The 11,881-nt window shown below is 43.9% G+C and overlaps 1 protein-coding gene and 1 non-coding gene across 9 annotated transcripts; both read right to left on the reverse strand.

Annotated features, from left to right (window-relative positions):
- Positions 1–341: 341 nt before the first annotated feature.
- Positions 342–8,817, reverse strand: ttc19 (tetratricopeptide repeat domain 19). 8 transcript variants are annotated; one of them, XM_067474086.1, is made up of 13 exons: positions 8,602–8,754; positions 7,570–7,717; positions 4,332–4,434; positions 3,289–3,446; positions 2,973–3,064; positions 2,778–2,888; positions 2,619–2,657; positions 2,481–2,537; positions 2,351–2,412; positions 2,087–2,181; positions 1,220–1,383; positions 924–1,086; positions 342–850 (listed from the first exon to the last, which is right to left on the reverse strand). In XM_067474086.1, the coding sequence occupies exons 1-13, from the start codon at positions 8,623–8,625 to the stop codon at positions 687–689; spliced, it is 1,380 nt and encodes a 459-aa protein (XP_067330187.1). In that variant the 5' UTR covers positions 8,626–8,754; the 3' UTR covers positions 342–686. The 8 variants fall into 8 exon arrangements, 6 of the variants coding, with proteins under 6 accessions (XP_067330187.1, XP_067330189.1, XP_067330186.1 ...); XM_067474088.1 differs by lacking the exon at positions 2,619–2,657 and having other exon boundaries at positions 2,481–2,579; positions 3,289–3,440; positions 8,602–8,755; XM_067474085.1 differs by lacking the exon at positions 2,619–2,657 and having other exon boundaries at positions 2,481–2,579; positions 8,602–8,755.
- A 1,329-nt stretch (positions 8,818–10,146) lies between these two features.
- On the reverse strand, positions 10,147–10,258 carry LOC137099066 (small nucleolar RNA SNORD89). Its single transcript, XR_010910705.1, has one exon. It is a non-coding gene; the product is annotated as a small nucleolar RNA SNORD89 (small nucleolar RNA).
- Between the last annotated feature and the right edge of the window lie 1,623 nt (positions 10,259–11,881).

Here is an 11,881-nt window from a genome sequence, read left to right on the forward strand (position 1 = left end):
TGTTCTGTTGAACACTGGTGAAAACTGTAAATGGCACAGCTCTGTGTATTAATACCTCATTATTAGTGTAAATTTAATGCATTTAACTAAAATATGTGAGAAGTGTAACATTCTCAGTTCAGGTGCATTTTAGAGAAATAAAGTTTTGGACAGTTTGTGGGGTTTTAATCGTTTTTATGAGTCAATGAGGACATTTATGAAAATGTGTTTACAGTCAGGACGTTTTTAAAATCATCTACTTGGAGAGCATGAGGACATTTTTCATTTAGCAGATGCTTTTATCCAAAGCGACTTACACATGAGGCACAGGGCAGCAAAAATCTAATTTTCTGGAGATTGTGTTTTTAAAAAGTTAACATTTTTTGTGGGGAAATAGTTGGACAATAAAGGAATTCAGAACAGTGAGAACGCACTTTTCTCTGTGGAGAAAGAAAGATTCCCGTTTTTACACAAACAACATATACAGTTCTCTGTCCTGAGACCCAGACCAGGTCTCTGTGAGATTAGATCGGACAGGTTTATCCTATGGGGACTATGGATTAAATCTACCGTCTTTTGCAAAGGTCAGAGGGGACACCTAGATCATAATTTGTGGCAGATGTACAAATGGACAGAAGGACTTAAGAGTCCTGAGAAGAACCTGGAGAACCTGAGGCTGTCCAGACCATATTGAGACTCAGACCCTGTCAGTTCTCTGTAGGCTTCTCCTGCTCCTCCTTCCTCTGCTGGTCCATCTTCTTTTTCACATCCTTCAGTCCCTCCTGGAACTGGTCCACAGCCTCCTGGTCTCCAGCCTGCTGGGCCAGACTCAGAGCCTCCTGGTAGAACCGGACCGAGTCCTCCAGGTGGCCTGAAGAGGAAAGAGAGAAAACATCAGATTCTGACAATCTGGATCCAAAAACAAAATTTTGGAGAAACCCAACCTTTGTGCAGTAGGATGCCAGCCAGGTTTCCCAGGAGGATGTGCTGATCTGGGTGTCCGGCAGAGCGACTTAGATCCACAGCCTGCTGGACCAGCACAAAGGCATCGTTATGACGACCCTGTAGATCCAAGATGGTTGCCAGGTCGCTCATCAGCACCAGAGTCTGAGACAAGACAAAACATGGGAGTATGGGAGAAGAACAGTAAACCAGTGGACCAGTACCCTGATACAACAGAGAGCCAGTACACCTGCAGACCAGAACACCAGTAGCAGTAGACTAGTATGCTGGTCTCTACCTGTGGGTGTGTCTCCCCCTGCTCCTGGCGGCAGATGTTCAGGGCTCTCTGGTAGTCCTGTGCAGCCTGGTTCAGGTGGAGCATTGATGCTCGGTATCGAGCCCGAGAGTCTAAACAGAGGCCGAGGAGAAGGCGGGTGTCCTTCCTTAGAACCTCCTGTTCCTCTGAAGACACATCAAAAACACCACTGAGGAGAAGTTACATGATAATTGTCCTTTCCATTCATTAGTTAAATAGATCTGGGGCAGGAAAACAAAAGTAAACACAGGAAGTACCGTAGATTGTGTTTTGTACCGGTGAGTGAAAAACGACACGTTTGATATTTGTTAATAACTGTGGCAGTGGCACTATCTGGGCAGTGAACCAAGTAAAACTGTAGCAGATGATTGAGCTCTGGTCGCATTTTAGCCACAAAAGGAACTGCTCCAGAGCCCACTTACGACCAAACCAATGCCAGTGAAGTGCAAATGAACTGTGCCAAGTGGGGAAACTAGAACCAGAGCTCAATTAAACTGGATTAAATGAGGCATGTCTGGAAATGCCTACAGAGTCAGAGATGTTAGTGATCTCAGGTTTGTGTTGGTGGGAGAGCGAGACTATGTGAAGACCAGGAGGATTTGCAGCTCGGGGTCAGGTTCAGCATCCTAAAACTGGACTATGAACAGCAACTGCTTCTTCCTTCTGCTGCTTTCATCCCAATACCTGTTCCACATTAGAACAGATTTTAATCCTCGAATTTAGTTTCTGGATAAGACACATGTCAATCAGTTTAAGGAGTGACAGCGCCACCCAATCATGTGTGAGCGTTAGTGGGTGGAGCGACGCACTGCTTTGGATCATGGAGTTAAAGGCTTCAAAGCTTCTTACCTGTCTGTTCCTCGGACGGTAGCTGCTCCTGTTTCTCCAGTTTGGCCTCGAGAGATTCCGTACAGAACCTGAAGCCGTGCTCGGCCAGCTCCGACCTCACACACACACACACACACACACACACACACAGATAAATCAAACAATCCATCGCTTCATTCACGCTGACCCCTTCCGGTCTGAACCTTCCTAAATTCTGGTTTATCTGTGTACACATACATACATTTGGCCCCTAGACTGGGACCAGCAGTAAAACCTGGAGCTTACTTGTTCTGTTCTGCGTAGATGGTGGCAAGTTTTAGAGAGATCTCGATGACTGCATTGTCATCCTGGAAACAGACAGGAAGTCAGAGACAGAGCACGCACGCCAATGCTGGTTATTAACACACACACTGACCTCTGGAGTTCCCCCTGATAGCATGAAGCTCATTGCTGCTTTGAAGAGTTTCTCTGCCTGTAGAAGAGGAGGATGAAGATTAGCTGGCTGCAGGCATCCCTAGGGACAGAGCAGATCCTGTGATTAGATGGTACTCACATGATCCAGTTGACCCTGGACGTAGGCCAGGTTTGCCATCTGAGGACACACAGGCAGAAGTGAGATATCGGAGGTCAGTACAGGTGTGTTTACCCGCACCTGGATGATGACGTGTGACATGTGGAATCAGGATCAAAAGTGGGTGAACCAGGTCTTTACCAGGCTGTAGGTGTAGATGATGGCCTGCTGGTTGTGGGTCTGATGAGCTAGAGCGACGGCCTGATGGAGAAAACCAGATGCCGCCTGCAGCTGGTCCCGGTGAATACTGAGCTGCACACAGACACGTTACCTCATCTGTACAACACACAGCTAAACACTGCTACTTTCTATACAACCACAGACTAACTAACTAACCTTGGCCTTCTTCAGCAGCAGGATCATCTCGTCCTCCTTCCTTTGCTCTTCATCTCGTTGGGCTTCATCAGAAGTGCTGAACAGGGAGAAGGCTGCTGACACACACACAGCTGCTAAATACAAAATCGACACAGCACTGACATGGAAACTGTAAAATCACTACATTCCTGAGTTTGGTATGAAGTGCAAAGTGTAAGATTATCAGGAATGTGCCTGAGGTTTGGTGTATCAGTACATTTCTATTCAGTAGAAAGATGAAATCTGCAGATTGTAGAATAAGTGACTGTTGATCTGGGTTTGGTGTGACTACACTTACCGACTGCTGCCCAAAGCACGCTTCCTCCTCCTCCTCCTCTTCCACTCTCTGCATCCTTGACGTTTTTCCCAATGAACTCATGTCTGTACACGTTTTCCCAGCAGGTTTTTTTTCCCGCCCCAGACTGTGATGTCACACAACCACCAACCCATCTGAAACTTATTTAGTTTTTAAAACAAAAGAACGAGTTGCGATCAGCCTCAGGATCCTCTGGACCTGGTCTAGACTTCACCCACAGTCACAAATAGGGGGGGTCACATTCACCAGGAAACAGGAGTAGGATGTATAGAGTTGTACTCTGTCCCTCACTTTTTGTCATTTTCATTGAAGCACTCGCAGAACAATACAACCAAACAAAATAAGTTCTTAAGCAAATTATTTGTCATTATATATTTTATTAGTACACAACAAACTGGACCAAATCAACTATAACTACCACTTACTGAGGAAGCTGGGGTCACTAGATTTATTCTCTTAATAACCAAGCATACACTAACACTGCAATGCCCCAACCCCCCAGCTAGGCCTGGGAACTGCTTAACGAAGGGGCTATAGTGTGCAGAGGGTCAGCTCTGGTCTGGGAGCCACATAAGCTGCACCATCCATGGAGGAGAAAAAACACAAAACTTTTTTATTTTTATACTTATATATGCTCACACACACACTCTCTCTACACCCTAACCTGTTCTTGCTCTCTTGTAAAGTTTGGATGTGTTACTTTGTCTCTCATGTTATGTGTTCAAAAAGACATGAGGGACTTCAGGACTTTGTGGAGCTACTTTCAGGGGCATAAGGTTTTGATGTAAATATGTGCTGGGCATGTTTTTATGCACAGTGTCCATTTATATTTGATCAGTGACACTCACACTAGAGGTCTACTATTGAAAAGGTTGCGATTTCTCCACAGTTCCAACCCACTGAGGCCGAGTACAAAGCTAGTAGTACTTTTAACCTAGACCTTAAACTGGGCCTGGACCTCGACCTGTAACGCTGACTTCGGTTCATGCTCACCTGTTATCCGAATGAGTCTGACACAAACTCACCTGTTTCCCCATGATTTCGGGATCAGTTCGCGTCCTGTGCATCTGAACGGCTTCAGAGTCTGACTGAGGACAGCACGGAACACACAGGACGCCACCATCTTTTCTGTGTCGATAACGACAGGACGTTACGAGGTGCGCCTCCAAAACTTCAAAATAAAACGTAACATTTTTCCATGTTTATTGATTTGATTCTGATTTAATTTCTGAATTGAGCTGTGAATCATTTTACCATTTTAAATATTTTAACACAAAGTGAAAAGTTCACAAAAGCAACCTTACACGTGTGGGGTTCATGGAGCAGATCCTGATTACTGATCCACATCAAACTGACAGACACAGAGAAACGCATTTGGCTTTTATTGTGAAATGGAAGAACAGGAACAGCTTTAATACGTTTCTGTTCACGTGACAAAAACACTAATACAACCATACAGCTCTCAGCATCACAGGTTAGGGCCAACAATTACAAATCCAGCTCCTAAACTTAGTGTTTTACTTCCTAATGAGTTTCTGTTGCTTTGCAACCTGATTGGCTGCTGTTAGTCTGATGTCATCAGTGGTGAGGAAAATTAAAGGACAATTGGCTGAAACTGTATTCCTTTGTTTATGAAGGAAATTTGGATAAGATGGAGGACTTCATTGTGATTAATGGGTTCAATCTAATTCATGAGAAATTCTCTGCTCACATTGCAGACAGCGGATGAACCATCAGGTGATATACCTCAAACTGCATATTAAGTTATCAATTTGCAAGAAACTGACTTTGATTTCGAAATAAATTTTGATTTAGGCAAACAACATACTCTTAGTCTTACATTTAATCTTTTGTAAGATTTTGACAAAGATTTTTAAAAAGCATCAGACAAACAGCTGAGAGAAGGGACAATTTCTATCATTTCATTTTCTGTAAAAAAAAAAAAGAATGTTAATGACAAGGATAAAAAAAGGTCAATCTCCAAAAAAATGATCATCAGCACACTGTGTACTGGACCTAAATCTAAATCTGGTCCATCAGTCCAAGACTAATAAATAAATAAGTTTCTCTCATCAGCTCCAAAAAAAAAAAATTAAGAAAAATCAGCAAACTGTTCCATAAAAGCTTCACACTGTTAAATGAGCAGCATCCTAGCTTTCAGACCATTGTGTTTCTGTTAGCAACAACCCGAGTCCTGTTAGTCTTGGCATATATTAGTTCACATGCAAACTGTCCCATTATCAGCAGCTGAATTCTCTTTGACCAGCTTTAGTTTGCAGGGTATCATGGATGTATAGACAACTACAATGGGATTACTGTGATAAGAAAACTTATGAATGAAGTCTGCAGCCTCTGTCTGCTCTGTTTGGTAACTTTATTTGGGTTTATTCTGGAAGAACATTAGAGATAATGACCTTCCCAAAACACTGAATAGGAGGAACAAGTGTCACGTCTGTGTTCTCACATTTCACGGTGTGAGGGCTCTGAGGAGAACGACAATCAGTTTTTAACCAAACTGCATTGACCTGTCCAAATGTCTCAGGCACAGCTGACTGTTGATGAGCTGTTGTATCAGTTACAGCAACTACCACACTAGCACATACATGTCTCTGGCGCAGCGTCTTTACCTCACCTCTCTCGTTCCTTTTTATTCCCCTGCTCCACCCGTGGAGGTGTTAGTATCCAGAGATGTCCCAGTTAGTGTTTTCTGACAGGTGGTCACTCCATCGGTTGGTGGTCGGTAAACCTCTTCAGGTGGTAACGTAACACTCCTTTGGTCTTAAAAGTCTTTCCGCAGCTGCAGACATGCGGCCGCTCTCCAGTGTGGTCAAGCTGGTGGATCCGCAGCAGCGAGCTGGTGAAGAAGAACTCCCCGCAGGTGATGCAGTAGTGGCTCTTCTCTCCTGTGTGTTTTGACCTCTGGTGGTTGAGCAGTGAGCCTGATGTGATGAAGCTCCGCCCGCAGTCTTGGCAGGTGAACGGACGCTCGCCGGTGTGGATCCTCTCATGAGCCCTCCACGAGTTGTGGTAGGAAAAGGATTTCTCACAGTATGAGCACTGGTACAGCTTCTCCTTAGTGTGGCTAAGCCGGTGCATCTTCAAGTAGTGAGCGATGGTAAAGCTCTTCCCACAGTCATCACAGGTGAATGGCTTCTCGCCCACGTGGAACAGTGTGATGTGGGACCTCAGGTGGGATGACTGGGTGAACCTCTTACCGCAGGTGGTGCAGAGAAATGGTCTCTCTCCGGTGTGGGTGACCATGTGAGACTTAAGGTGGGGTGACTGGGTGAACCTCTTCCCGCACTCTGTGCATTTGTAGGGCTTCAGTCCAGTGTGTGTGCGGTTGTGCAGCTTCAGGCCCTGTAGGCTGGAGAAAGACTTGCCACACTCTGTGCAGTGGTAGTCCCTCAGGTCCTCGTGGGTCCTCTGGTGGCAGCGCAGGCCACTAAGTAGCTTGAAGCCTTTGCCGCAGGTTGGGCAATTGTGTGGCTTCTTGCTGGAGTGGGTCACTTGGTGTAGCTTAAGACTCTGGGGGTTGCTGAAGGACTTGTTGCACTTGGTGCAGGGCAGCAGCCGCCGGTTTTTGTGGGACTTGCGGTGGAAGTTGAAGCCCTGGTAGGAGACAAACATCTTGTCACACACTTTGCAGTGGTAGCACTTCTCTCCCTTATGTAGCTCCAAGTGCTCTGTGAGCTCATCCTGTTCACTAAACCCATCCCCACAGAACCAGCACTTGAACGGTTTGGTTCCAGAATGCGTGCGGTGGTGGGTCTTCCAGTCCCTCTTCAGGGCGAAAGTCCTGTCGCAGTACGAACACTGGTAGGGCTCCTTGCGGTTATGGATCTGCTGATGAATGACAAGGCTCATCAGGGTTGGGTAGGTCTTCCCACACTGCCAGCACTCGTTGGGTTTCTGTCCCTGGTGGGTCCTAAGGTGAGCCTCTAGGTGAGTCCTCTTGTAGTAACCTTTCCTACATTCAGAGCAGTAAACCATCTTCCTGCCCCAGTTTGTCGGATAGAATTGCCTTGGCCTCTCACGGCAGAACTGAGGGTGATCATCTGCAGAGGAGGCTCAGATTAAGAGTTCATCCTGTAATGAACCTGCAACTATCCATCATATCTACAAAATAAACCCAAGGACTTTGATACACCAGGGTCTGCCCTACTGCAGTTGTGCATGCAACAACTTAAATTCTCAAGATTTGTAACAGAAATCTATAGATTGTAATCACCACAAAATAAAAAAAACAATGAGTTTTCTTACCCAGAGACAGAAAGTCCCGTCCGTCCAGCCACAGTCTGCAGTCGGTCAGTCTGACAGACACCTTCTTGAGGATGGGATATGACTGGATCTCTATGTCTTCGCCAGTCTCTATCTTGATCCGAACGTTCTCGAGTTGTGCCGCAGCATCCTTAAAAAAACAAAGTATCAAACAAACTTTTCCTTCATCGCTGACCTGATACCAATTAATTAATAGAAAAATTCAGTTTATAAAAAGCTTCATACATAAATTTATATTCAAAACATCTGAAGATACCACTTTAGTCTCTAGTTTGTCTGGGTTTAACAAACGAAGACAACTTTTCTTTCCACTAGTCCAATGGCAGAAAAGTTTTACAAAATTCCAGCTTTCTGTCAAAAACTAAAGACTGATTTTGAGCTGAGACTAACTAACAGAGTAGAAAGACAAAAGTCAGATTTTTGTCACACTGTCAGTTCTTATTATCTGAGCCCTTTCACTGTAAACTTTGGCGTCAGAACCACTGTGAGCTCTAACTTTTCCTGCAGGCCTCCACACCAGCAAACATCACACCTTCAGCACAAGCAGGTAAAGCGCCTCAACAAAACTTCATTCATAAACCTCAATTTATTTTTTCTCGTCAGCAACAGAGACCCCGCAACCCAACACATCCTTTACTTTAATCAAACTAATGTGGTTGGTTTGTTAGTTCGGCTTACACCACATCCGTTCAGACTGAAACGTGGTTCTGATCTGTCTTTATTGCAACGTCCGGCTCGCTCCGGTACAAACACACCGGGTAATTAATGGATCTGTAACGTAAAACTGAAGCAGAGTACTGTTCTGTTGAGGCCGGACGAACTAGTCAAACCTGTGATCCGTTTCTGTGGATGTGAACGGGTCGGGACCGGCCTCCTCTTTTTTCACTTATCTGTTTTTTGAACGGGGTTTGGCGGCAGTTCTGGAGGCTAATTCTGTTAGCTTAGCTACGCTAACGGCTCCTGTCTGAAGCGATTGGGCTAAATACAGGACACCGGCTCGGTCGGTGTGTTTACCGGTGAAGCCTTGCCGGTTTCCATCCCGCCGGTTCCCCTGCCGACGGTAAACGTGTAGGATCCGTTTTTTAAAGTCCGGTCAGCTGAGTCCAGAAGCTAACGTAGCTACTCAGCTGCGGCAGCTGTGGACTTCCGGGGAAAAGTTCAACCCCCAAAATCAGGGAGTGGAGACGACCTGGAATTTACTTTTAATTTGTATTCACGGGCTTTGAGCTGGGGTTTATTTCCCCTCCGTGGTTTACATTTATTATCAGCTCCGTCATTCAAAAAGTTGACATAAACAAGTTGACATAAGCAAAGAGAAGTAAATCATTTTTAATTTCAGGGGACGTTTAATTTCATTGTTTAAAAAGGAAAAAAACAAAAACCCGAGAAAACTAATACAATAATCAATAAATCAGTTTTAAAAGTTAACAGCTTGTATTTTTCCACTGATAAATGACATGTTCCATACATACTGGACCTGAGTCAGCAGTGCAGAGACAGGGATTCATCAATGAAAACATAATTAGATCTATGGTATCAGCTACAGTTACCTCACCTGCACACACACACACACTTCTTTTCCTGGCAGTGTCTTTACCTCTCCTCTCACTCATTTTAGTCAAATATTTTATGTAGACAGACATCTGGAGTGCAGGAGATTTTCACCAATTTGGTTAAATAAAAACACTATTAACATTGGCATGTTCATCAGGTTTTTTTAACAGTTGAACAATTAAGGTTTAATTTTTATGTAAATAAGTGTTCCTGTTTTTCAATTAATGGTACAAAATGACGCTTCATTATTAAGCTTTTAAAGTATAAATTGAGTCATCCTCTCATCTGCTGGTTCTACACTCCTTTAGCCAGCATCAATAAAAATAAATAAATAAAACTTGCCATTTCCAGTGTTTTTGTAGACTCACGTGGATCCAGAGACTTGTCTGTCCTCTGCTGATTCAATATTAAAGCATGTCTGATAAAAGCACCAACCTCTGCATTTCCTGTTAGGGCCTCTTATTTGGATGATAAAACATTTAATAAAGAAAACGTTAATTATTTAATAGAAATCTCCCACCATCCACACAGGACTACACTGTCACAGAAGTAGTAATTATAAATAACCATCTAGAGTTGGTCTTATTAGATAAGAATTTACACAAACATTTGCAAAGTTGTCACATTCAGGACAGTTTATTGTTTGAGGACATTATACAAAAATAAGCATCAGTACAACATACTGAGGAAACTACAAAAATGTAACCTCTGAATTTGTAAGTCAGGTTAAATGTCCTGTTGCGAGCTTGAGCTGCTTCCTCCACTTGCAGGTAACTTTCTCCACCTATGAAAGGTCAACCATGATTCACACAGGAAGAGAAAACCAACAGCGAAACACTGAAACTGGTGCCGTTTGAAAATTTAATTTAAAGCTTTTATTCACAACAGATCGCCTGTGGGGAGATTTAGGACACTACTGTAGTTGAAAAACATTAAATGTGGTAGGTACACAAACAGATACAGAAGACCCTGTTCTGGACAAGTAAATGTTCTCGAATCAGTTGTTCTGGGATCAGATAAACGCTTCGGTGAGTCTTTGTCAGGGTGCCACCCTTCTGAGAACACACTGCCTTGGGGGGCACTACAATTCGGCCTTTTGTTTACATCATCTCCCAGAACACAATAACCCTGCCCACTCCAAGACACATGCATTTGTCTGGCTGACACTTACTTCCACCTTGTCAGGTCAAACATCACTGATGATATCACAGCTTCCTGTTTGGCTCATCCTGCCAGGACCAATAAGAGAGTAGCATTAGTGAAAAGCTTGAAATTTACTTAAAGGAAAAAGTGGGTCAAAGCCTGGATCAGAATACGCTTCGGTCCAATTATGTCATTGCCCCCCTCTTCTGTGAACAGACTGCTGTGGGTGGGCTTCATTCGGCCTTTTATTGCATCATTTCCAGGCAGGACCACAGGCAAATGCACAGGTGTTAAAAGTAATTCTGCTTGGCTGCATGCTTAGCTTTGTTTCTATTGTTTACTTATTATCAAGCACAGGTGTTTCACTTTTAGCACGTTCAAAACAGTGGTTTTAGTAAGTCTTACTGGGCAGTCCAGAGAGTCTCAGGGAGGGGGCCAGAGTCAGAGCCAAGTCAGTCCACATCATGTCTCTGGTTTCTGTTGAAGTGGGGGGAGGGAAGAGAATAATAAATACTAATTTTATGCTGCTTCAAATACTCAAGCTACACATTTTCCCCATGACACCAACAAATAAAAAGCTGTTTAAGATACTTCACAATGCAATTCGCTTCTTCTTGGTTTCAGATTTCACCCAAAGTGTTGTAGAAAACAGTAAAGCGGTATGAGCAGATTCTGGGGCAAGTGATGGGAATCTACCCTGCTGCTGCGTTAAAATGCCTAATCGCTACAAAAGCAATGGTTTCCGCTGCCGCTAGGATTTTAAATTAGTTCTGCTTACGAGTGATTGAAAAACAAGCTCGTTCAAACACCTCTGATTCAATATCTTTCAAAAGAAACAAACTTTCTGTGACCAGATTAACGTAGCTCATGATAAAACGGGCGTGTAAACCCAAAATAAAATGGAACATAAGCTTATTTTGTGACCAAACCTGCTCATAAACAGCTTCTTTGTTCTGCTCTTTGTGATGGGAAGAGAGGAAGGCTTCGGTTCTTTCCAGTGTTAGAATGTTCAGATCACCTTGAATGGGTCCATCAGAGCCGACTGCTGGGTTCAGTGAGGTAGCTGGTAGTGGGGCGGTTTCAGAGGCACTGGCTGGTCCCGGGGCTAACGGTAGCTAAAGCCTCACATGTTGGCTTCGCACGTTAACTCAAGGCAGCTTCTACGGTTTCAGCTTCGTATGAACATACCACCGATAACAGACCTGTCTAACCGAACAGAGCCCCTTTAAACGTTGGGTAGCCACATTATAATTACAATTATAATTCACACTGCACATTTGCAATTTAACACACAAACTAAGAAGCTCATCAGCATAACTCCAAGCAAGCGAGCGCCATGATGTCTTTGTAAGGCGCATCGACCAATCACAGCTTACTGTTCGTCTTCTACTACTATTGTATCACAAACGCTGAGAACAGTTACCGCCACTAGCTGGTCAGAATGAATATGCACTCCTGATCCATCCATCATTATCTATAACAAATAAATAAATAAATAAACAAACAAACTGTAACCAATCAAATTATTCTGTTCAGGCTCAGGCTGGAACATATCCTAGCTGTCACAAGGCAAGAGGCGGGGTCCACCCTGTACATG

Source organism: Channa argus, chromosome 14 (genome assembly GCF_033026475.1).
Source record: "Channa argus isolate prfri chromosome 14, Channa argus male v1.0, whole genome shotgun sequence".
Lineage (NCBI taxonomy): Eukaryota > Metazoa > Chordata > Actinopteri > Anabantiformes > Channidae > Channa > Channa argus.

What these genes read in the sequence shown, in the direction of transcription:
- ttc19 (XM_067474084.1), bottom strand. Translation starts at nt 8,625, where the DNA reads ATGGAAACCGGCAAGGCTTCACCG. An exon ending in AAACCGGCAAGGCTTCACCG is followed by an intron (nt 7,718 to 8,601) that starts GTAAACACACCG and finishes TGTTTTTTTAAG; the next exon opens with GATGCTGCGGCACAACTCGA. An exon ending in ACGGGACTTTCTGTCTCTGG is followed by an intron (nt 7,365 to 7,569) that starts GTAAGAAAACTC and finishes CCTCCTCTGCAG; the next exon opens with ATGATCACCCTCAGTTCTGC.